The 26,774-nt window shown below is 37.6% G+C and overlaps 2 protein-coding genes across 3 annotated transcripts; one reads left to right on the top strand and one right to left on the bottom strand.

The window, feature by feature from the left end:
- The first annotated feature begins 1,230 nt into the window (after positions 1 to 1,230).
- LOC145781940 (rabenosyn-5-like) lies at positions 1,231 to 12,342 on the top strand. 2 transcript variants are annotated; one of them, XM_082593640.1, is made up of 10 exons: positions 1,231 to 1,410; positions 7,930 to 8,061; positions 8,447 to 8,547; positions 8,986 to 9,025; positions 9,313 to 9,474; positions 9,794 to 9,990; positions 10,247 to 10,317; positions 10,408 to 10,600; positions 10,681 to 10,865; positions 11,017 to 12,342. In XM_082593640.1, exons 1-10 carry the CDS (start codon positions 1,278 to 1,280, stop codon positions 11,618 to 11,620), a joined length of 1,818 nt encoding a protein of 605 aa, XP_082449766.1. In that variant the 5' UTR covers positions 1,231 to 1,277; the 3' UTR covers positions 11,621 to 12,342. The 2 variants fall into 2 exon arrangements, with proteins under 2 accessions (XP_082449766.1, XP_082449765.1); XM_082593639.1 differs by lacking the exon at positions 8,986 to 9,025 and adding an exon at positions 8,745 to 8,787.
- Positions 12,343 to 12,640: 298 nt separating this feature from the next.
- LOC145781941 (origin recognition complex subunit 4-like) lies at positions 12,641 to 19,148 on the bottom strand. The gene is made up of 2 exons (XM_082593641.1): positions 18,819 to 19,148; positions 12,641 to 13,648 (listed from the first exon to the last, which is right to left on the bottom strand). Exons 1-2 carry the CDS (start codon positions 19,100 to 19,102, stop codon positions 12,643 to 12,645), a joined length of 1,290 nt encoding a protein of 429 aa, XP_082449767.1. The 5' UTR covers positions 19,103 to 19,148; the 3' UTR covers positions 12,641 to 12,642.
- Between the last annotated feature and the right edge of the window lie 7,626 nt (positions 19,149 to 26,774).

Here is a 26,774-nt window from a genome sequence, read left to right as displayed (position 1 = left end):
ACAGCATATTTGGTGGAGGCAATATTCATCGATCACAGCAAACTGTGGGCGGCTCATACTGAACCACGATCGAATCGCCTTGAAAAATGCATTGGAAAAAAGCTTCGTCGAGCGGTTACGTTTGAACAACGATTTCTCGTTTTGTAGATAACATATAAACGTGAAAGTTTCTAGGTTAATAAAGCAAGACACACTCTTTTAATTTGTGATGGTTTGGTATTTTTATTGTAAAAATTGAATTGCTGAGAATTGGTACAAAATAGTAAAGTTTAAGTTAGCGCTAGGTCAATATAATGCATACTTTAAACTTGTAACCAATTAAATCGGATAGATGCAGTATCGTGCTTTCCAACGATGATAAAATTTCTCAAATCCGCGCAGAAATGAGAAAGCTACAACACATTTGGTGGAGGCAGTATTCACCGATCACAGCAAACTGTGGGCGGCTTATACTGAACCACGATCGAATCGCCTTGAAGAGCGGTTACGTTTGAACAACGATTGCTCGTTTTGTGGATTAGATATAAATGTGAAAGTTAACATATGAATAAACCAAGACATACTCTTTTAATTTGTGTTGGTTTGGTATTTTTATTGTAAAAAATGAATTGCTGAGAATTGGTACAAAATAGTAAAGTTTAAGTTAGCGCTACATAAATGTAATGCCTACTTTAGATATTTATATTGTAAAAAATGAATTGCTGAGAATTGGTACAAAATAGTAAAGTTTAAGTTAGCGCTACATAAATGTAATGCCTACTTTAGACTGGTAATTAATTCATTCGGGTAGATGAGGCATCATGCTTTCCAACGATAGCAAAATTGTTAAAATCCGAGCAGAAATGAGAAAGCTAGGAGGCACTATTCACTACAAATATTTAAAAATCAGTAGCCTTTCCGGTTTTACTTCTATTCCGCGTTTTTGCACCCTTCCTAAAAGTAGTTGCGTTTTTTTGCATGACGTCACACATTTTCATGACGTCCCGATGCTTAACCAGCACCCATTATTGAACAATTTGGCTCTTTTTTACCCAGTTTGGCCCTTTTTTCGACATTGTTTGGCACTTTTTCTCAAAAGCTGTCTGACAACCCTGTGAAGTTGAGTTTTGACTTTTGAGTTGCTAGAGTCCAGCTAGGCTTACTGTGAATATATTGAATAGGCCTACTTTGTTTTTACTGCTTGGCGGTTAGAGGTTTGTTTTGTACCCTTTGCTTACTTCTAGACTGCACTGTTTCAAAAACAAAGGTATTAGAAATTCTTCTATTTCATAAAAATTATGGAAAGTGATGTACGTGAAGGGTTTTTATGCCCTATTTGTGTTCAAGATCTTGGAAGCTTTCATAAATTGCAAAATCATTTTGAAACTGCACACACCGCTGAGGATAAAGCTGTTTTTCAGCAAGTGAAAGGTATGATAGTTTAATCATTTTTGTGTATCAATTCAGGCACATGTTTATGTTAACTGATTTTAAATACACTGTCATGCACATGATGCACTAATGATTGTAAAATTATGATATATGGTACAGAACTTAGAAGATTACCATAGTACAGTGCTTTCCAACCAGTGGGTTACACAATACACAGGATGTATTTTCTCTCCTGCAAAGGCACAGTAAGGTACGAGTGCACCTTAGGGTGGAGTGAAAAAAGTTTTTTGTTTAAATCGAAAAAAACGGGGTTCTTAAATCCCGACAAATGACCTAAAACTTCATTAAAAATTGACTTTAGGGGGTTGCCCCCATTTTCCAGCCGGCAACCCCCCAATTTCTGCGCGCAAGGGGGTAAAATTGCCCATCTCGGCAACCACTGGTCGTAGAGTCATGATATATAGCTCAAAAGCTGTCAAAACATCATGTTTCTATCTGTCCTAAGAAGAAAGTTTGCTCTATTTACAATACAAAACGAGTTATAGCCAAAAAAACAAAATATACACACATTTTTGTTAAAATTCAGCATTTTTTCTGACAAATTGTGATCTGTCATAAGAAAATCTGATATGTTGCACAAGATATAGTATCACACTGATAATACCGAAGATTGGGCCCATAATACAAAAATATTCATAACACAATCCTTTTAACATCGGTTCAAAACATCACAATGAAGCACTCACATTAAGCATAATGTTAATTGCAGCAGTGCAAAAATATCACAAGTGTTTGGTGATGAACTTCAAAGAACTCATATTCATTTTGCAAAAAAAAGTTGCTTTGCCTGGTGTGACATGTTAGCGACATGGCCGAGCGGAACTGCTCGTGGTTTTCAATACTGCAGCGGCAAAGCACGAGTTTGATTACGGCTGGAGGCAGATTGTGTTTGACATATATTTGGGTGGCTGGAGACTCAAAGAGTGGTAAACTCATTTCCCAGTCGCTCCCAAACTTACGTTTTTTCATAATTTTGTTGATTTGCAATTCTTCAGTTGAAATATTTCAAGTGTGAGCTTTGCTAATCCTAAAAGACTCTGTTTTTAAAATGACAATTCAGGCCTCCTGATGGCACGATAATCACAAAAAAAATTGAATAGGTATGTCAATTTAATTAAAACGACTTATTTAACCCTGTGAAGGTTGGGGGAAGGCTGTCAATTCAACTTTTTTGTATCAACAGTTGTATCTCTAAAACCACTGAGGCTGCGACTACGAGATTTCTTGACTTTTCCTAACTTTTATTCACCTCTCTTGAGCTGAAATTTTGAGCAAATAAAGGTTATAAATTGAGAGATATAAGGCATTTCTCAGCACATCCTCTGAAATAGTTCATATTCTATTGTTCAAAATTTTCCCACCAGCTGGATAAAGTAATTACTTTGGCCCATGTCTCGTTAATCCTAACTGTATCACAGCGTGAAGGGAATTGGCTGTATGTAAAATTATGTAAAAAAAATTTAATCACAACATTGCAATGCATGTTCTTCATTACTCTACCAAAAAATCATGTGTACACTGAAGCTACAAATTGCTTTAATCGCAAAGTCATAAGTCACCTCAACATTTCAACGTATATGAGCAGTTCTAAAATTCACATAGTTTTAATTTTCGGATATGCTCAGCGACCAGCGTAAATAATTTTACAAAGTGAATCCCAAATTTTGAAACCGTGCCTTAAAAAAATAACAGAGATATCACTCCTAAAGCATAAGAAGAATCGACAGCCCCCCCAAACTGAGCAAGATTCCAGGAACCCAACCTTCCAAGGGTTAAAATGCAAAGTGATCAAACGAATCTGTTAAAAATAAAAACATTAACTTATCAATAACACATTAGCTTATTGAGAGTAAATAACTGCACTGTACCGGTATGTTGCAAGCTGTAGTGTATAACGCCAAAATTTGAAAAAAAATAGTAGTTTTATTGTTTTTTGGCTATAGTATAACTCGTTTTGTGTTCACAATAGAGAAAACTTTCTTCTTAGGACAGATAGAAACATGATGTTTTGGCAGCTTTTGAGCTATATATCATGACTCTACGATCAGTGGTTGCCGAGATGGGCAATTTTACCCCCTCGCGCGCAGAAATTGGGGGGTTGCCGGCTGGAAAATGGGGGCAACCCCCTAAAGTCAATTTTTAATGAAGTTTTAGGTCATTTGTCGGGATTTAAGAACCCCGTTTTTTTTCGATTTAAACAAAAAACTTTTTTCACTCCACCCTAGTGCGCCTGCAGGGGCGCCGGAACGATTTTTGACTGGGTGGGCAAGATTACGAAAAAAGGACACTTTTGTTTACTAAAAGGCCAATTTTTTTTCAAGTTTTAAGATAAGATATAACGACAATGCTCATCTATCAGCTCACTATTAAGTAATGATAGCCTACAAGTGTCCGGTATACAAAGAAGGGCATCATGCTATGTTATAATGATGTCACCTACTGTCAAGCCTTAAAGCAGCCTGCGGCCATGGCCACTAAGTAGCGCTTGAATGACCGCCGGTGCTACCTCCTCAATCGGCCAAGTTTGGCCGCCGGTCTCTTCTAGCCAATTCTTTAATTTCGCAATAGAATGATCGTGGATTAGCTGTCGAAAATATGTAGTATCAAAGAGTGACGCAAAATTAGGTCAGCGCGTCATAATCGCCACTGTTGCATTGTGCAGGAATATTTGTTATTGATGGAATATATCCATCTGCGATCACCAGCGCTGTAAGTCTTGTTTGTAATTCCCGACATTTATTTTAACAAAGTCTTAATCCGAACTGCTAATTTACATCGGCTGGCAATATTGTCGTTTTTATGTCGATTCGATGTTGTCGGACATTAAAAAGGAGAACTAGGTTAGTTAGAAAGGAGAACTAGGTTAGTTGACATCCGAGGAGAAAACATTTTTTGATCATATTTTGCAAAAATTATGCTTCTTTTAGTAATGTCCTTCACATCATTGAAATACTTATTTTATTTCCTTGCCGTCATCGTCAACACATGTCGAACGTTATTTTTCGTTGCTAAAGAGAATTCTAGGGGAGTGGCGAACTTCTTTAAAATTAGCCACATTGGAGACACTCATGCGAGTGTCGTTAGATAGTCCCGCTAGATAGTCCCGCTGTATTGGATTACAATCCCGATAAAGCAGTTATTGCGTAGTGCAACGATTCTATTGTAGGACGTCGCCCAGGCCCAGACTTCAACAACGCTAAGTGATCATTTTTGCATTGTTTCAAGTATAGTTCTATTTACTTGTGCTATCGTTATTTTTATTTTGGCCTCCAAGCACGCAGATTTGGCGCCGAGAAGGAGCTCCCGATAGGCTACGATAACTGCCGAAAAAAAACGAGTTTTAAGGCCTGTACTCTGTTGCAAAATTTTGTGCCGTATATATTATTTTGAGGCAAAAATGAATGATTATAATAAGGCTAAAAGCGAATAGCAGAAATTGTTATATTGCAAAATGTGCAGTAGCTTACACATGAATTTAAAAGGGCACCTTTGCCCCCCCTGCCCCTCCATCTGCAAAAAATTGAGGGCAGGGAGGGCGGCTGCCCCTCCTGCCCCCCTGCTTCCGGCGCCCCTGTTCGCCTGTACATTGCAAACTAAAAAGATTGTTTTTACGCTGATTAATTGTTATTAAACATAAAAATCCCTGTTGAAATTATCTTTTGTTGCCTGATAGGTTAGAGCAGTGAACCAGTGAGTTGCGAAGCTATTTCAGATAGGCCGCGAAGCTTTTCTAAATGGTTACAGTTTTCTATTAGATCAGAAAATTACTGCATTATCATTGAACGGTATGTAACAATTTCAAGTACGTATGCCCAAGTCACATTAACAATTTTAGTATGTATAATAAATATGCCCTTAGATGTTGGAAAGTGTAGGTAGGCTGCTATAGGCAAATTAGTAGTTTGTTGAATTCAGGTAAACAGTATCAAAGACGTTGGTTTAAGCAACTGTTACAGTAATCTTATGTCCGATTAGTTGCATTTTAAATAGGAAGTGGCTATTTTTCCACAATCAGGTGTTACCAGAGTTAGGAAGGGTTAAGGTAAGGGTTAGAGTTAGGAATAAGATGAGGGTTTTAATCTTCCCAGGACTAAAAAATTTCCAAAATACAAGTTTTTTGTTTTCAACAGCTTTAAATTTTGGAAGTGACTGCATTTACGGCGCCGTAAATACAGCCGTTCCATGCCTTTTTTTTAATCTTTACGTCACTTTTACTGCGCATGCGCGCTGTTGCTGGAAAAAAAGTGCATATATAACTTCTAAATTCAAATGTTTTTGCCAAGTAAATCAGAGGTGCGTGCGATATATATTTGTCTGGCTCGTACTCGCAAGGATATGAGTTCGATTCCACCGAAACATTTTTTTTTGAACTTAATTCTAACCCGAAGGGACTCAATCGTTAGGCTACGCATTTTTGTGGCCATTCAGTTTAGTTTGTTTTATGTTCTGACCATCACAACAAAAAAACAGTATATGACAAACATAACAGAGGTATAGAAAAAGGTAGAAGCGACAAAACGCGGACGTTATAGCGTGTATGATAGCAAAGCATGACAATCAGTTTAAAATATGTCACGGTCGTAACAACTAAAAATTTTATATTCCATGCCTTTTTAGAAAAAGGTAGAAGCGACAAAACGCGGAGGTTATAGTGTGCATGCAACAAAGCAGGACAATCAGTTTGAAATATGGCACGGTCGTAACCGTGGCGTCGTCGTAACACCTTAACAATTTTTTTAAAATTTAAAACAAAGAGAAAAAAAAACTAGTGAGTTTTTTTTAACAATTAAAATGAGTGAAAAAAAATTCTAAACTTATAAATTTTTTAGGTGTTACGACCGTGCCATATTTTAAACTGACTGTCATGCTTTGCTATCATACATGCTATAACGTCCACATTTTGTCGCTTCTACCTTTTTCTATACCTCTGTTATGTTTGTCATATACTGTTTTTCGTTGTGATGATCAGAACTAAAAACAAGCTAAACTGAACAGCCACAAAAATGCGTAGCCTAACGATTGAGTCACTTCGGGTTAGAATTGAGTTAAAAAAAAACCTTTCGGTGGAATCGAACTCACCTCCTTGCGAGTACGAGCCAGACAAAGATCGCACGCACCTTTGATTCACTTTGCAAAAACAGTTGAATTTAGAAGTTATATAAACACTTTTTCTCCAGCAACTGTGCGCATGCGCAGTAAAAGCGACGTAAAGATTAAAAAAAAGGCATGGAACAGCTGTATTTACGGCGCCGTAAATGCAGCCACTTCCTTAAATTTTTCTCAAATTAGGGCAGAATTCCTTATCTGGCAACACTATTAAGGCTATTATTACACTATATAGTGTAAATATAGCCACAGCCTTTTAACTAATGGCTAACCAAAGATTAATGAAATTTATTGAAACTCTTTAACTTTGTTTGATTCTTTTTATTGTCACAAAGTGGATAGTTTTTGAAAAAAATAATTAACAAAGTAAATGGAAGAGAAAGGAAATCTAGAAAAGTTGTAATGGGGAAATATGACTCTGATTACATCAAATATGGTTTCATTGAGGCAAGAAATGACTGAGCCAAAAGTACAATGTGTTGAGTGTGCAAAGATATTATCGAATGCGTCATTGTAACCATCAAAGCTTAAGAGGCACATGGACCAGTGTCCTCTGGACACACACCACCCAAAAAGTGCAATGAAAACAGTGCCTAAAAACGGACACTCTTAATGCTACGTTGCATGTGAGCTAATCTCCTATCAAGCCTCGACTTGATCAGACAATATCCAATATGCAAGCTCAAGTTTCGCATTAATAGTAAATTGCATGTGGAATGTGGTTACATTTTTTCTTTTCTCATTAATTCGTTTGGTCATATCTCATCGTGGGTCACATGAAAAAATCAATAAAAGTGGGTTGCGGACTTAAAATGGTTGGGAAACACTGCCGTAGTACATTATATCATTTCACCTAGCATGCTCATGTTACTATGTATATGTAGCCTAGTGTAGATATGAACTGTTTAAAGATTCAAACAACTGTTAAACATTTTCAGTGTTATGAATAAATTTTAAATTATCTTACTTTTAATTTGGATGACCACTTAAAGAACATAAATTACTAAAATATGTCTCTATAATTTTTAACATCAGTGTCAGAGTGACTCTATCAAGGTAGGCATGGTGAGCTTTAACCATCAATGTAATAGCAACAAAATACATTCTGCAAACACAACACATTCTGCAAATGTGACAGAACAAACGACAATCATAAACCATATGTTCATTGCATGCTTCCCATACCCTAAAAACATGTTCTTGGCCCGTTTTAAGTAACTTTGTGGTTCAGGTGGAATTCTGTTTTGCTTATATTGTCTTTTCATGGTAATGTTTTCCTTAAATTAGAACATTGACCATTGAACAATATGCTACGCTATTGTTGTTAAGCTAAAAGGCAAAACCAGGGTGTTATGTAGGGTGAGTTATAGTTAATTTTACAAAGTTTTGTAGGTTTATTCAATAAAGCAAAAGGTCGATTTCTAAAGCAAGGTGATGATACAAATGAACCATCCACGTCCCACACAGGCAATATTGAGACACAGGTTGTCAACAGATTTACATCATGGGATGCACAAGAGCCAGGTAAAGATTGTTGTGCTGGATTTACAAATAGAATTCAATAATTCATTATTTTTATTGTCATTATTTAGCAATCTTCCTTATTTTAAACAAAGCAGCTTGGCCGCCATGGTTGTGATCAAAATGTATTGTTTCGTGGCAGATGTTGCTAGGGTTAGGAAAACTAAGGTTTTCTTAATTGCCCAGAACTTCAAAATTTCCCAAATCACAAGTTTTTGTCTTCAATGACTTTGAACTTTTCTCAAATTAAGTCTGAGTTCCTTATCTTGGAACATTAGTGCAGGAACCATAGCTACGTTTTATTAAAAAGTGTGTGCTTCTTAATACCATTACTTCAAGTGACTATTTTCAATTGAATATTGAGACTGTTTGTTCTTAATTTGTTTAGGTGCTTCACGACATCATTTTGAAAGTTTTAAGAAAACACGTGATGCTAGAATAGACAGATTGGTGATTGAATCTAATAAGGTGCTAATTCGTTTAGATAAGGTAAGTTTAACATTCAAGTATTAACAAAAAAATTCACACTATTTCAATAAAATTGGTTTATAATTTTTGCATTCATACAATAATGCTAGTGTATCAATGTGTATTGTAGTTATATAGTTTCATTATGTCCATAACTGTTTAATTTTTTAAATCGAATGATTGTCTTAAGTATTAACCTTAATTAATACAAATTGCAGCTGTACAGTCATGTTAGATTAACTGGAAAAGAAAATAACAAAGGTATTATTTTCACCAGCTTGCATCTCGAAAATTTAAGTTTATGTCAACACTGTATTAAGTTTGCATCTTTATCATAGCCTGCATCTGCAGTATTCGTAAATTTGCATGCAAAACAATGGCTTGATTTTTTTTCTACTCACCTAATTTTTCTTTATCGCTTTGTAATTCATTCATTAACATTCTTTACCTTTCTCACAGTTGCATTATTTCCTCACGTTTTACAAAGCCAAGAGCAAAGGTACCGTAGCGGAAATGCATCTAACTTTGCATTGCATGTTTTCTTTGTTGCTTGGTCCATGAAAATACCATGTCTAAAGAGTTCATGCTAACTTCATGGATTTGTATTTACTAGAAAGTACGCTCGTTCAAGTACTTGGCAGCAAGCCATTTTGCTAGAATATTTCGTCTATGTTCCATGAAACAATAAACATCTGTGAATATCGTGTTGTTTTTTTTTTTCAGTGTAAAGACCAGTTTTAGAACAATACCTGTGCATGCTTTCTCACGATTATTTGTTTGTTGCAGAATTTGAGCAAGGTTTGGTTCCGTGGGTCAAAGATGCAGACGTCCCTTACTGTCCAACTTGCGGTGACCGGTTTAATCTGGCCCGCAGAAGACATCACTGTAGACTGTGTGGTGCTATTATGTGTACGCGATGTTCACTGTTTGTTTCGTTTGACTTGGCAGGTATTCTACGAATTTGGATTTTTGATTACGGATTACGAACTACACACGAATTCGGTTAAAATGTTGATTCACGTAAATATACTGTGTTTTTATATAGTGCTGAATTAATGGCAAATACTATTTGCAAAACAGACAGTTATTAGCGCAGCCAAATTGTGCATTATTCCCTGAATGTACTCCTTTGTTGAGTGATAAAAAGTAAGATTCAATACTATTTTTAAAGCGCATGTGTATGACCCGACAGGGTATTGAATCCATGTCTACTGATACTGCCTACTAGGCCACCACATTGAGTGTCACGTGATGCATTCTTTTCCAGATCAATTGGTGCAAAGTCTAAAGAAACTCCCATCCAACCGACGGCGGACCCAATCGGTGATTGATGTGTCACGACCTTCCGTACTTGATCAAGAGCTCAGCATAAGATCCTGTCGCGATTGCTACCTACTTCTGCTTAAGCGAAAGGACAGGATGGATTCACAAGCAAATCAGCCGTTGTTAGTTTTGCTCTACGAGGTAAAATAACTTGAGATACCCCAATCACTTTTGTGTGCAATACACAAGTTTTCTGATTCACTGTGCTGAGTTACAACTGCGATGAGAACTGTAGCTTCATTTTTGTCACTGTTGGCCCATGACCCCAAAGTTGCCACTTCATATTGCTTTAATGTCACCAGACGTCTATCGACAATTAATCGATATAAAATAGGAAACTTTTGATGCCAAGTTGCGATACTATCGTGTTCTTCATAAATCAATACTCACTTTGCAGAAATTACGAACTGCGATGGAAACTGCAGCAAAGCATTCACCAGAATACAAACGGATGGCCGATTCTCTTCAGTACGTCATGCGTTTAAAAATATTATCTGCGAAAAAGTACTAAAGGTAGACTTGGTGTGGCAGATCGCTAACATGCCTCCCTGTTCACAGCCAAGGTGAAGAAGACTGCGATTTGAACAAAGCGAACGAGATGAGGTTTAAACTGATGAAGTTGTACGAAACGATCGATGTGATCAGCAAAAAGATAGACGCTCTTGACACCAACGATACAGAACACCCCCCTTCCGCCAGTGCTCTGCGCTTGCAACGTTCCATTCGATTGGCTTCTCATTCATACTTACAGGTATGTGAACCGCATGACGACCCTTGTCCTTTTTACTACTATTTAAGTCAAAAACATTGGAATTGTTGTGAAACTTACAGGAAAACATGCTGACTTTGCAATCATTACCGTCTCTGCCGAAGTTGGAAATGTTACAGAAGGAAAAAAGAAAAGCGCAAGAAAGGAAATTACGCCAACAAATGCTGGAAGCTGAAAGAGAAAGGGAAGAGGCCTTGCGGGTTCGTGAACTCGAACGTGTCCAAAAAGAGCGGGAGGAAGCGAAAAGGTGAGATAATTATTGTGATTTTGATAGTACTGTATGTGTTTTTTCCTGCATTGCATCGGCATTAGCCTAATTTTATCAACTTTCCATTTCACAATTGTCTTGCTCTGCCTAAAAACCGTCATTCTTAAAGTATCTTTGTTTTTTTTTGTAGAAAAATGGATTCTCAATGGCAAAATAAAACCACCACGCGTTCTTTTGATAAACAAAACATTATTCTACAAGAAGGTTGGTCTTCAGAAGTAAGGCCAGTGGATGAGAGTTCAAGTCGACAGTACGCTGAGCAAGATCCCATCTTGGAGCAGATTGCTTATGTCAAGGAAATGATATCCCAAGCAGAGTCTGCTGGGAGAACCGAGGAAGTGAAAAGCCTTTCGCTAAACTTGCAAGAATTGAGCAAAGAATACTACCGGAAGCAATCTCCTCCTCAGATTCCTGCATCTGAATCTGCATCATCGAAAGTCTCCACAACCAACCCATTTCTGGATGAAGATGAAATTTTATCAGCATCCGAAAATCCGTTTTTGGCAGAAACTTCAAACAACGGAAATCCCTTTCTCAACGAACATTCAAATCACAATCCATTTTCTCAACTCGACATCACATCTGAATCTGACTCAGACCCCATGCTCCAACAGATCTGCTACATTTCCAAGTGCTTAGACGAAGCAACTCAGTTAGGAAAAAGAGATGAAATAATGATTCTGCAAGACAACCTCAGAGATCTCCAAGCTTTGTACAATGGTCGCTACACATAGTGCATTTTGTTTGCTATTTTTTCATGCAATGAAATTTCAAGAGATTCTATTGCTTTTTCTGCAGTATTTGTGTGCAATTGAATTTTATCTTTGCTTGGTGAGCTTGTTTTATCATTCGTCGTATACATCAGTGTTTTATCATTTTCCTTCAAAATTGTTTGCTAAAGTGAAATATGATTGAAAGAAATGTCTAGTCCGTTAGCCAGGAAATGATATCGCTTCGAAGATGTTCGCAAATCAGCTGCCGCTAACTATTGGCATCCCGCGAGGTTTACAAATGAGTATCTTGTGAACTCATCACCTAAAGCTGCTATAGTCTGATTTATGAAATAATGCAGTACGAGAGCCTTCAAAATCCAAGAGGACGTCTTCAAATAGGAAACACGAGAGCCTGACCATGGAATCAACATGAAAGTAAAGCATGAGCTGAAATACAAAAAGCGTGGGTTTCGAAAACTGGAAATTAAAGTTTCTTCCTTGTCAGTGTATGGTCAGGTTCTAGTATTTACCCTTCAAATAGGTTATCTAACGCTGGTGCGTTACGTTGGGAGGGGGGTTACTTGACAAAATTTTTCAAATTTAAATTATCAAGGTTTAGATTTTTGCTAAAAATTGTTAAAATTTCCGTGTGAAACCCCCCATCCTACTCTGGATATTATTTTTCAGAAAGACTGTATGTATCACATTGCCTCATGTTGTATTTACACCACTTTTTCTGACGTCATTTCAAGTTCATATATTACATGTTACTTCACAAAATCTCGCACAAGACAGTCGCATAAGTTACAGTTTTTCTAGTCCTGATATTACAGTCAAATACGATAAAGTTGTCATTACGATTTGTGCGCATGCGCAAAAGCATTACAAAAAGAGGACGACGGTCTTCACAGTGATGTTGGCCATGGCATGACCACAAATATTGGCATGGTTGAGCAAAGAAGAAATGACGCATTTAGTTACCGGTACATTGAACTATAATCTAAGCGTCTTTAGCATAATTCTGTCAACAACAAGACGACTTTTTATAATATTGACGATTCTGCCCAATTCTTTACATCAGTGGGACAGTCAGGGTATTTGGAAACTGCATCTTTGAGTTGGTTACGATTTACTAACAAAATCATGGGTCGATATTCTTTTTGAACTTTTGAAACGCTGTTCAAATGATTGTCTTTCGTTTTCAGCAGTTCTAGTTCTATGAGATTTTCATACGCTTTTAAAACCACTGGTTTAGTCGGGTTTTGCAGCACCAGGGAGTTTTTATGTGAAAACTTCAAAAATTCATTGTAGACCATTTGAAAATTAAAAGGTTCTCCTTCGTAAATGTTTGTCAAGTGATACATCGCTATAACTAAGCACAGTTCAAGCACCGATACTCCGCGCAATATGTTTGATCTTGAATCCATAAACATCCATTTAGCAGAGTCTGCAATGTCAGTTGGAGTTAAAACTGGGTGATCAGAACTTAGTTTACTGACAGGCAATAGCAACAGCCTCTGTAATCCTGTTATTTCTTTGCTAAGGTTGAATAATTTAGTCAGTGTATCTAAAACAGAGAGGTTCTTTGAAAGTTCAATAACACTAGCGTTCCATTTGGTGACAAAGGATTTCCACTTGAATGCGTTCTTTTGATTTTCATTTGTGAGCTTTAAGCAATCTACAAAACCAGAAACAAAATCTTCAAATTTCCATGAGTTGCAAATAAAAATTTTACGATGAGAAAATCGAGACTTAACACGCTTTTCAAGAAGTTCCATAACATCCATACGACTTGTAAGACCAACCACAGCCATTGGAGTCATGCCTGCTTGAGTAATATCAAACAGGTTATACAAGAGAGTTTGGTTTTTATGGTGGGCAAACAAGTCGAACTCTTCCAAAATAAATAATATTGGAAATGATTTTGACGAATTTCCACTTTGAAGAGCTTGAAGGAGAAAAGAAAGAGTCTCAGAGAATGAACCGAACACCTTGTCTCCCAACGTGTTTTCCAAATTAAGCTGCCTCGTGATTTCATCTAAAGCGATTCTGCAAAAAAGTAACCTATAAATGTACAGTTCTGCACGTTCACAAATGAAATATCTATAGGCTACTGTGGATACCACTGTCAATCAATTAAAAACTGTGACTTCATAAATAATAATCAAACTACAATTGTTGATAAACTACTCCAGGACGATGTAAGATGGCATCACTGGTCAATAGAAACATCATTAAAGCATCACATTATGACTAGAACAGGGGCACAACTAGGGAATATAGGCTATGTTTTATCATTCTGTATAACAATGGATAGAACATAACAATTTAAGTTGTTACATATATAAGTGACAAAAACTTAAGACCATGACTAGCTTACACCTACAGTACTTTACTAGACTTTCTTTTTATGTTTTGTACAAAATGAGGCATATAATCAGTAGGGTGGAGTGAAAAAAGAAAATTTTGATTTTTGCTCTGTAATAGCGATTAAAAGTTGTAGTGTGGCTTGACTATTAAGCTTTGAAAATTTCAGCGTTTTAAAATAAAGTTTTCGTCTGCCGCAAGCAAGTTCAAGATTACAAGGGATGTGCTGATTAAATATCACAATTTGCTTCAGATTTTTTTCCGCAACAAAACCATCGCATGTGACGTCATAGAGGATATTTCTTACGATTCAATTAGTCCATTTAAGCAACATAATCGGAAATATGCAATTCTTAAAAAGGGCCTGAAAAAGCCATTGCAGCGGTTTGTACGTCTGTTGCATTTTAATGAATTACCACTGAGACACTTGATGCATTATCTTGATGGAGTTACATCTGGTCCACTAAGTTTTTCTGGCTCCATTGGTAAAAAACTTGAAGACTGTGACAGTTTACCAGTCACAGAGTTTGAGGCTGTTGATATTCAACTGCCTTCAATTGACGTGAGCTTAAGCACAGACCAGCAGTAGCCTACTGTACTTGTATGGCATCTGTAAAGCAATTAGCTCAGGGCGTTGTGATGCCAAGCTTGCCTATTGTAATCCAAGAAAGATGAATCACTCCAGATGGCTGACAACAACCAATCGCATTTTGAAGCTTTATGTTTCACGAAACAATCCCTGTAAAATCTGAGAGCGTTGGTCTTCTTCATCGTGTATCACACGGCCGTAGCCCAGAGCATCACGCAGGCTCTTGCTCTATCGTTGAACTCGGCCAAATCCTGTGCAGAGCACCTTGCTTTTAGGTCAGGGCATTCGAGTAGAAGTTGCATCGTTTGCTCCTGTCCGCATTTGCAACTTGTGCTCCCCATGGAATACCCCCAGTGTCTCATCAAGATTTTACACCTGCCAATACCAGTTCTTAAGCGGTTGAGGCATCGCCAATACTTCCACGGTTCACGTTTTCTGGGAGGAAGGCTCTCCATGGGTGTGAGCTCCATATTGGCCAATGTCGGTCCGGCTGCCAGTCTCTCCTGCCATAGTTGAACCCGCACATTGGCGGCGACATCGTCATGACCTAATGGGACAACTGAAGCAAGGAAACTTTTGGTGGAGTAGCCTACATTGCCAAGTTATACGCTCCAACGTGGTTTGCAGTGAAAACGCAACCTTCCTGTACTACTTACTGTAAAGGAGCTAAACACTTTGTTTCACGTAGTTAAAAAGTCGCGCTGTCTTAGCGCTGAACTAAAAGCAATAGTTGTCCCTGGTATCAACCGAAATGCCTTTTTTGCTCACCAAGAGAACCTATTGCTGTGGATGTTGGTAGATGAACGTCTGTACAACAGAAAATTAGCACTGAGAAGGATACTTTCCAGAAAACAAGGTCATGGAGATTCCATTCGTCTCTTTAAAGTTCCACTCTTGATCTTTGAAGCAAACGAATACTTTGAACTGATTGATTGGCAGCATACAGAGAGATATGAACCACCACTAACTCGAGACATACCGGACAGTCAGTTAATGTCCTTCATTCAAGATGCTGCAGCTCCAGAGCTTGAATTTCCTAGCTATCCGTGTCACACGCAAGCCGTGGAAAGGTCCGTGCGCCTCGTTACTGAAGCAACATCTGCGGTGTGTGGGCAGAAACAACGGGACGGATTCATTCGAAGTAGACTGCAGTCAAAATTAGAAATGCCTGTATTCAATACAAAACGAGAGTTTTTGGCAAATGGAGTGCTTAATGAGATTTAAACTCATGGGAGTCGGCAGAGAGGGGCACTTGTCCCCCTGGATTTGGGTTTTATAAACATTTCTTTCCTTATGAAAACGATACTTTCAAAAATGTTTCTTACCTTTGGGCGATAATATCTTTTTCATCCAATTTTCTTCGAAGTAAACCAACATTTTTCCAGGACTATTTTTTCGCGCTTTCGGAAACTATCGCTAAGTATGCCTTGGAAATATCTTTAATTGTAACGTTTTCGCTCGTGCCGTCCAAATTTACGTTACATTTCATCAATACACTTAGCTACGTTGCACTCGTTGTAGCTCACAAGATGAAATTTGGCTTAAAAGATGTTTGCCCCCTCCCCCTGCAATATTTCTGCCAACGCCCATGTACTGTATAAGCTGATGATTTAAAAAGCGTTTACAATATTTATATGGGATCAAAAGTAAACAGGCAACCGAAATCTCAATATTGTCATATTAAGAAAAACACTTTTCTACTGTAGTTTGCTTTACCTTCATTGCACATACTTGCTTAAACTGTGGTGATGAACTTGTGAAAGGAACAGAAATTTGAAGAAAATAGCTTAAAATCCGTGTTTTTTCTTATCAGTTGATCATATACATGCAACAAGCGTTCTAAAAGATGTATTTTCCACTGCATTGCAACGATTTATGTGTAATTTACAACTCTGATATTGTTAGATAGAAGTACCGAAGGTAGAAGTTAGATAAAAGTGACGATCTGCTAATTGTGATGACGTCATAGCTCCAAAATACCAGTGAAAACTTCAATGGACTTGCGGCAGACGTAAACGTTGATCAAAATCAAAAATATTTCAGCATGTGAATACATTTACCACATCACAACTTTTAGTAACTATTACAGATTGATTCTATCAACTTTCATTTTTAACCTATGTTTCACTCCACCCTAATAATCAGCCTACAGTTGGCGAATTTCAAACATCAATTATGAAACTTCCACATCTTATTGTTTATAATGAAAAAAAATAAGCAATTTCTGTTAAATCAATATGTTTTATGAGTAGCACAGGAGGTGAATTTCGTAGATACTTCACGATGCCACATGTTTGAAAAGCGATTTAATATTGATTGAATCTTTCTTTATCCTCGGACTGGGAAAGCTTCTTGCAGAGCTTGATACGACTGGCAGTTTCACATACTTGTAGAGGCTTTGAATCACTGACGCAGGGCCAGTCACCGAGATTGACAGGAGTGAAGTTTCCAATTGTTGAAGTCTTATTGCCGGGGAATTATTCCATACATTCATCATCAGCCGGTCATGCCACTGCTGGCAAATGGCCTCCACACATGTTTCCACACCTTTCTGTCTTTTGCTGTTCTCATCCAGGTGATGCCAATCTTTTCTTCTATGTCATCTCGCCATCTTCTTTTTGGTCTCCCTCTAGTTCTTCTTGCATATCTTGGTGTCCATTCTTTACATTTATTTCCATTTTTTTCATTCCATACATTAGATGCCGCTAAATAGAGAGCAAAATGCGTCGCTCAAGTGCCACCCTGAGAGTCAAACTAGCGTCATTTGATCTTGAAGTTTCTTCATTCCAGAAGTCTCATGCTACCAACTGAGCTATCGGGGCGAATTAGTTAAGGAACATTAGTTAAAACAAATCATAGACATGGTGGCTTAGTAATCTGTATGCCGTTTTGGTAAGTTTGTTTAAAAAAATTGACCTACTAATTCATTAGTGGATACATAGCCTACCACAAAATTTCAAAATCTTTGTAAAAGAATAAATAGGCTAGGCTGTTTTCCTGTGTGTGGTTACAGGTGCAAAAAGGCTTAAAATAGTTTTGATATGAAAGTTTGAAAACAAGAAAAAAAACAAAAAAAATTTAAAACATAAATGAAACTTAACCCTATTATACTGATTTATAGCCTATGTAGTAATCTGCACCTGCCCTGTAACACTAAATATGCCAATGTTCAGTCGTTGCAGTCAGTGCAGAAGCTTGAATTGTTTCAGATAAATAAAATTATGAATTTTCATTTGGCTGAAAAAATTACCATTTTTTGTGGGAAACTCTGAAGCTGCTTCATGTTATTCAGTTTAAAACAAATCCAGGGTATGAATTTAAGGATAGTAGAAGTAGGGGATTGCTCACTTAAAAGGGAGGTGGACAACTGGAGGGTCATAGTATTATGACAAAATTTGGTGCAACTGCAGCTTAAGGTCTACCGCCATATGTCGCATACCCAGGTGCAGTGTATGTAATTTGCCTGCATGTGTACAAAGCGTGTATTGCCAAAATAAATGCATGAAAATATGTGATAGCATGTTTATGTAATGCCATACTAGTCATAATAATGCAGCAATAGATTTCACGCTGCAGTGGTAACAGTAGTTAGCCTCACACTGCAGTAGCAAGGTTCTGCCGATGTTTTAGCATCCTAAACCTCACGCAAAATATAACATTTCATTTGATAAAAATGGATTTACATAAAAGCAAAGAAAACTTTTTGCAGTTCTGCCAATTTTTAAATTTCTCAATGACCCTCCAGCTGTCCATATCGTATGAAAAATCAATAAAGCGAGTCATCCCGGTATTCCACTGTCCTTATATGAATTATATAGCTGTTATCCCAAGAGTGACTGATCTCAATGATCATAATATATTTTCATAGTTAAACGAGTAAGTTTGCTGGCAGTACAAATTACCCACACTCCATTCTAAAAAATTGCATGTTTTATAAAAGTGGCCTATACTTTTAATTCTTTGGTTCCACCATTTTTTTCATTTTATTTGTACCAAGTTTGTGTGTTTATAGTACTTTTGTGCAAACTTGCGATTCACATAATATATGCATTATTGTAATTTTAACATTTTGAGTAGCGTTAGGTAAGCATAGCCTTAGAAGCTATGGTTGGCGTATATTATACATACAGAATGTTACCATGTACAGAGATTGTTGTAGCCTACATGGTAACTATAGCCTTTACATTCAACCCTCACAATACGGGTAACAAAGGACATAAAACCGTGCACTAACTAACTAATTCTACCAAGTATTGTACTCACCGATCATTAGTTTGCATATAGCCATTCAATCGCACAATCAAAAAATTTGTCTCTGTTCTTTCGATATCTTCCAATGCTTTTCGTATCACTACGCTCTTTCCACTGCCTTTCATACCGACCAACAAGACCGAGTTGCTTTCACCAAATTCCACTGTTCTTTTCAATATTGCAGAAAGTTCATGAAGTGCAGACTGAACATCTGAACGACATTGCGTAGGAAGGGTATGACCACATAACCGCTTCTTTAATATGTTTCTAGCTTCCAATAGAATAGTTTCAGACATTGTGCAAAAACTTTAAGCCTGGCAACCAAAACGACTTGAAACTTTCCTCAAAACGCTCACGGCTCACAAATCAATTCACAAACCCAGTACCACACAGTGTTGTCAACAAATCAAAACTACTAGTGTTGCCAGATTACAAAGGAAACATTTAAATGTCAAAAAAATTTGCCGGACCTTAGTGACTCTGCTTATACCGTAGGCAGGGGCGCCGGAAGCGGGGGCAGTGCCGGTCTTTGGGGTGTGCAAACCATGCGATCGCACAGGGCCCGCAAATTAGGGGGCCCACAATTTACCCAGAAAATGCAGTAATTTTGTCATTTCCAATGGACAACAGAGCCGAAGTTACTGATCGGAGTTGCCGCAAACGTTTCAAAATTTCTCTCGATCTTTTCAGGGGACGAAATAGGTCGAAATTTGATTTTGTTACTCCGAGTTCAGGGTACGAAATCGGGGTACGAATTTTTCAGGGGAAGAAATATGTTGCATCCAGACTCAACAATCAACATAGAGACATAGCTTTATTTCCGAAAAATGCCAAAGAAAGCATGATCTTATCATTTTGCTATGCCACCGGACAGCACCATTTTACAATAATATTCATACGCAAGTTTTTGTTGAACATCCTCTCAGAATGCCCCAAATTCAAAATAATTTTTCAAAATTTTCCGGGGGAAGCCCCCCCAGAAAATCTTCTTGAAACCAGCTTGGAGGCCAAAATACAAAATAAAAATAACGATAGCACAAGTAAATAAAATTAAACTTGCAACAATGCTAAAATGATCACTTAGCGTTGTTGAAGTCTGGGCCTGGGCGACGTCCTACATTAGAATCGTTGCACCACGCAGTAACTGCTTTGTCCGGATTGTAATCCAGTAGTGAGGGACCATCTAACGACACTCGCACGAGTGTCTCCAATGTGGCTGATTTTAAAAAAGTTTGCCACTCCCCAAGAATTCTTTTTAGCAACGAAAAACAACGTTCGAAATGTGTTGACGATGACGGCAAGGTAATAAAATAAGTATTTCAATGATGTGAAGGACATTACTAAAAGAAGCATAATTTTTGCAAAATAACTTATGATCAAAAAATTTTACCCCTTGGATGTCAACTAATCTAGTTTTTTTTATTTTTTTTATTATTTTTTTTTATTATCTTTATCCTGCATTGCGGGATAAAGTTTTTTGTTTAAATCGAAAAAAACGGGGTTCTTAAATCCCGACAAATGACCTAAAACTTCATTAAAAATGGACTTTACGAGGTTGCCCCCATTTTCCAGCCGGCAACCCCCCAATTTATGCAAGCGAGGGGGTAAAATTGCCCATCTCGGCAACCACTGATCGTAGAGTCATGATATATAGCTCAAAAGCTGCCAAAACATCATGTTTCTATCTGTCCTAAGAAGAAAGTTTTCTCTATTTACAATACGGTACAAAACGAGTTAGGCTATAGCCAAAAAAACAAAATTTACACATATTTTTGTTAAAATTCAGCATGTTTTCTGACAAATTGTGATCTGTCATAAGTTTTTTGAAAACAAAATCTGATATGTTGCACAAGATATAGTAACACACTGATAATACCGAAGATTGGGCCCATAATACAAAAATATTCACAACACAGTCCTTTTAACATCGGTTCAAAACATCACAATGAAGCACTCACATTAAGCATAATGTTAATTGCAGCAGTGCAAAAATATCACAAGTGTTTGGTGATGAACTTCAAAGAACTCATACTCATTTTGCAGAAAAAGTTGCTTTGCCTGGTGTGACATGTTAACGACATGGCCGAGCGGAACTGCTCGTGGTTTTCAATACTGCAGCGGCAAAGCACGAGTTTGATTACGGCTGGAGGCAGATTGTGTTTGACATATATTTGGGTGGCTGGAGACTCGAAGAGTGGTAAACTCATTTCCCAGTCGCCCCCAAACTTACGTTTTTTCATAATTTCGTTGATTTGTAATTCCTCAGTTGAAATAGCCTACAGTATTTCAAGTGTGAGCTTTGCTAATCCTAAAAGGCTCTGTGTTTTAAAATGACAATTCAGGCCTTCTGATGGCACGATAATCACAAAAAAAAATTGAATAGGTATGTCAATTGAATTAAAAGGACTTATTTAACCCTTTGAAGGTGGGGGGGGGGCTGAACTTTTTTGTATCAACAGTTGTATCTCTAAAACCACTGAGGCTGCGACTACGAGATTTCTTGACTTTTCCTAACCTTTATTCACCTCTATTGAGCTGACATTATGAGCGAATAAAGGTTATAAATTGAGAGATATAAGGCATTTCTCAGCACATCCTCTGAAATAGTTCATATTCTATTGTTCAAAATTTTCCCACCAGCTGGATAAAGTAATTAACTTGGCCCACGTCTCGTTAATCTTAACTGTTTCACAGCGTGAAGGGAATTGGCTGAATGTAAAATTATGTAAAAAAAATTTAATCACAACATTGCAATGCACGTTCTTCATTACTCTACCAAAAAATCATGTGTAAACTCACGCTACAATTACAGTCATAAGTCACCTCAACATTTCAACGTATATGAGCAGTTCTAAAATTCACATAGTTTTAATTTTCGGATATGCTCAGCGTGAATAATTTTACAAAGTGAATCCCAAATTTTGAAATCGTTCCTTAAAAAATAACAGAGATATCACTCCTAAAGCATAAGAAGAATCGACAGCCCCCTCCCCCAAACTGAGCAAGACTCCAGGAACCCAACCTTCTAAGCCTAAGGGTTAAAATGCAAAGTGATCAAACAAATCTGTTAAAAATAAAAACATTAACTTATCAATAACACATTAGCTTATTGAGAGTAAATAACCGCACTGTAATGTATGTTGCAAGCTGTAGTGTATGACGCCAAAATTTGAAAAAAAAATAGTAGTTTTATTGTTTTTTGGCTATAACTCGTTTTGTGTTCATAATAGAGAAAACTTTCTTCTAAGACAGATAGAAACATGATGTTTTGGCAGCTTTTGAGCTATATATCATGACTCTATGACCAGTGGTTGCCGAGATGGGCAATTTTACCCCCTCGCTTGCATAAATTGGGGGGTTGCCGGCTGGAAAATGGGGGCAACTCCTAAAGTCAATTTTTAATGAAGTTTTAGGTCATTTGTCGGAATTTAAGAACCCCGTTTTTTTCGATTTAAACAAAAAACTTTTTTCACTCCACCCTTTCACTTATGACTTAAATTTGGTACTACCCATTACTCGAAATGGATCACTGGGTAGAGGCAATTATCGTAAAATTTCTTGCCCAGAGAAACAACAGCAAGTGCGGGTACTGGCTGTAGTCGAACATGCAGGCTCTCGACTGCGAGCCCAACGCGCTAACCACTCGGCCACAACAATTCAATGTTCGACAACATCGAATCGACATAAAAACGACAATATTGCCAGCCGATGTAAATTAGCACTTCCGATGAAGACTTTGTTAAAATAAACGTCGGGAATTACAAACAAGACTTACAGCGCTGATGATCGCAGATGGATATATTCCAATTCCATCAATAACAAATATTCCCGCACAATGCAACAGTGGCGATTATGACGCGCTGACCTAATTTTGCGTCACTCTTTGATACTACATATTTTCGACAGTTAATCCACGATCATTCTATTGCGAAATTAAATAATTGGTTAGAAGAGACCGGCGGCCAAACTTGGCCGATTAAGGAGGTAGCACCGGCGGTCATTCAAGCACTACTTAGCGGCCATGGCCGCAGGCTGCTTTAAGGCTTAACAGTAGGATTACATCATTATAACATGGCATGATGCCCTTTTTTGTATACCGGACACTTGTAGGCTATCATTACTCAATAGCCTACATAGTGAGCTGATAGATTAGCATTATCGCTATATCTTATCTTAAAACTTGAAAAAAAACTAACCTTTTAGTAAACAAAGTGCCCTTTTTTGTAATCTTGCCCCCCCCAGTCAAAAATCGTTCCGGCGCCCCTGACCGTAGGTTAGTAGCCTAGCTTACTTGAAAAAGTGTCCAGATCAAGTGGCGCTGGTTTAGCTTTCGGTGTGTGCCCTTTTGAGAAACTTTTTTCTATACCTCTGTGGCTCTGTTATGTTTGGCACGTATTGTTTTTTTGTTGTTGTGATGGTCAAAAATCAAAAGCTGAAAATAAAGTAAAAACAAACAGCAACACCTAGTGAATGTAACAATTTACAAACAACTAGGCCTATACGTCAACATTCAACAACAACAAGAAACTTCATTCTGTCAACCTCGGTAACCGGCCCTGTAGTTCGAATCCTCAGTAGTTCGAATCACACCAGTACGTTCAGTAGTTCGAATCCTCTGCAAGTATGCCAAACTGCCAGGAATAACTTATCAGAAGCTTTGTCAGTCCGACATTAAAAGTTCAAACCAACCAATCATCCCATATAGACCTATGAGGAAACTAAATAATTATTGCCGGATACAAAGTTTAAAAAACGTGCAAGGCCACCCAATTTGATAGACAATGCAGATGATGTCTAAACAAAAGTAGGGCTGGGGCTTACGGGCCTAAAGCGCGTTCAGAATTATAGCAGCATCGGCTACATTTTTAAGGAGGTCAAAAATACTGATATCTAGTGGGTGCAAGCGATGTGAGCAACACGGAGAAAGGATGAACAAAATGATCCTATTTTGTTTGGCAAAACCAATTAACTAAATAAGGGTGACCAAGCTGGGTTAGGGGAGACCGGGCTTACTGTGGGCATTGTTGGAACCATCATTATTTTGTAAGCAAAATAGCCTCCCAACCTAGTTAGGCCTAGAGAAATTCCAGCAAATTAATAAAACTTTATTTTACCTTTAGGCCTATAGATTGTATCACGTTTGCAATATCTCAATAAAAATTTTTGTTATGTGTAATTACACTTTTTGTAGTGTCAGAAAAGCTTTGCAACATGGCCGAAAAAGTTTTTACTTCCAATTAACTAGGCTTAGTTTTTACTATAGGCTATCTTATTCCTAGCCACTAATCTTAAACATTTCATTTTTCATGCCTACGAATTGCTACCCAAACAGAAAATCAGTCATTTTTAACATTGATTCAATATAGCCTACGATGAATCACCGTCAAAATAGGTGATTTGCTGTCTGGGTAGGCCATATGCAGCATCAACACATGACAAGAACAATTTATGATAGCCTAACGTAATTACAGAAAAACTGGATGTTGGTAGCCTACTGTGGGGGACTGGGAGCATAAGCATTGATGGAGATCTTCCCCACCCTGAAAATTTTCCCGTGAACCTCTGGGGGTTTGCGTACCCTTAGTTGAGAACCTCTGATGTAGGCCTAAGTTATAAGTGATAGAAATGAAAAGATATGCATTTATTTGAAAATGCGTCTGATTGGTTGGTTTTAAATCTGTATTCTCTGACTGACAAAGCCTTTGATAGGGTATTCTTAGTAGTTTCGTATAGTAGGGGAAGGTCTAGTTAGTTGAGCCAGAAATCGATGTTTTTGCAATAAAAATTTAACGATAAACTTTATCAAAAATCCGAATCCATCATGATAAACTTCAGTCTTTTGCGGTTCTTGTGAGCATGTTAGTGTTTGCGACTGACCTCGATTCATATCATTTATCGGCATAATGATATGAATCGGGGTCATGATATGAATCGGGGTCATAGTCAATCGGGTGATACGTAAGGACAATCGGCTCATAAACTACATGCCTTATGACAAAGACATGGCTCAACCGTGAACATTGCAAGTGGCTCAACTGTTAACATCGCCGCCATTTTCAAAATTTATGAAAAATTGCCAATAACCAACTGGCTAATCAAGCAACGAGAACTACTAAAACAAAGAATAAGTTACCCTTACCTATCCCAGAATTTCGATTAAGACAACGACGAAACATCGTAGGAAAAAATAACACATTTCTTATTTCTCTCAAAACTACTTTTACCTACCATTTTACATTTAACTGCTTCACAATTTTTCTGCTTGTAGAAAATCCCTAAAACTACTTGTGCTGATGGACTTCAAGTTTTTCCATATTTTCGTTATGAAACGGTTGACTAATCATGCACGACGTTGCGATAAAACCGGATGGATCAACCGTTACCCGGCTCAACTAACCAAACCTTTCCTTATAGTAGCCAACTTGTAGGCCTTAGAGGCTTTTAACGCAGGGCCGTTTACCGAGATTGGTAGAGTGAAATTTTTGATTGTTGAATGGAAATTATTTCATCCGCTAGGTGCTGCTGAATGGAAAGCAGTCCTAAAATGCGTACTCAAGCGCACACCCCGAAAGTCGAACTAGCGTCGCTTGATCTTGAATTGGGCGCTTAAACACTGAGCTAATGGAGTTACCTGGCTACCACATATCAAAAAAGCTTTCCTTGCAGCGTTGTTGCAACTTTTGATAAACTAAGTTTTCCATATCTACATGAAAAGTTTTCCCATGTGCTACAGCACGTTTTTTGGTTTCGCTTTTTTTTTGCATCACGGTAAACAGTGAGTCGCCAATTCTCCATGCACTGCAATAACAAGCAAGCCCTTCTAAACGTGCATTGACGAGAGAGACTTAAAATCAATGCCATTTTACTGATAGGGTAGCTAAAATTATGAAATAGTCCTATGGCTCAGCACCAGCCTTATTAAGTTGAAAAGAACGGAAATTATAGCTTAAGCTTCGTGCATTGAGATAAATCAGCTCAGAGGTGCTCTTTTTAGTCTAAGAACTTACCGGTTGAATGGAAGTTAGTTAGGTTGGAACATAAAAAATGAAGTAGACTAAGTTGACCATGCCATGGGTTAAGAAAAGCTACAATAAAACGTAAATTATCGTATGTGGCATTGTTTGCTGAATCAAAAACTTGCGTGGATAACCCATATGTATTCAAAAAAATAGACTATAGCCTCCCTAGCCTACTAAAATTACCAACTACTGTGAGACAGTCACAACAGACAATCAACAGGTCGGAGACGAAAGCCTTCTTATATTTTAAAGTTGAATTAGATAGGCTAATTTCTAATTGTTTTCTGCAATGATGAAGGCCATATAATATTCTGTAATCATCAAAAAAACATCAAAAAAAGTAGGCTACTCTATTAAAATATTTAGGGTATTTTTTTATCTCCAACAAAGCTTGGCTGGCTATGCAGTAAACTAAGCTTCCAGAATGCCAGTCCGAACGTAGTGCCTATCGTAGGCTTAGATTGATTTTGTTGTTGTTTACTGGGATAGTAAGCTAGTATCGCTAAATCCAACAAACTGCTTCCGAATGCAAATAAAAACTAAAACTGTTTTGAATTTATCAGAGTGTAGCTTGAAGGATTTCATACAACCGTTACAGTTTTTTAACTTTTTGAATGGCTGTTTTGATCAGTTTCTATTAAAATTGTGATGAGGTCTATGCCAAGCCAATATTCTCGTATTAAAGTAGCTTAACTTTAAAGGTAAGCGCTACTTTATCGCTGCACGAAAGGCTACGGCAGGTACAAAAAACAACATCGACATGTGAATTTGGCCTATGAGACATAATTTGATGATGCGTGCTGTAGCCTGATTATCTAGCTCGGCGGTTTTCAAATTTTTTTGGACTACGACGCAACAAAGAATTTCTAAATCTACCAAATCTGTTAACCAATGTAGGCTTTAACCGATAAGTAAAATCGTTTAGCCCACTTTTACTGCAATGAGAATA

This window comes from Aplidium turbinatum, chromosome 13 (genome assembly GCF_918807975.1).
Source record: "Aplidium turbinatum chromosome 13, kaAplTurb1.1, whole genome shotgun sequence".
NCBI classification, from domain to species: domain Eukaryota; kingdom Metazoa; phylum Chordata; class Ascidiacea; order Aplousobranchia; family Polyclinidae; genus Aplidium; species Aplidium turbinatum.
Note: the sequence above shows the minus strand (reverse complement) of the source record. Positions and strands in the feature narration are given on the sequence as shown.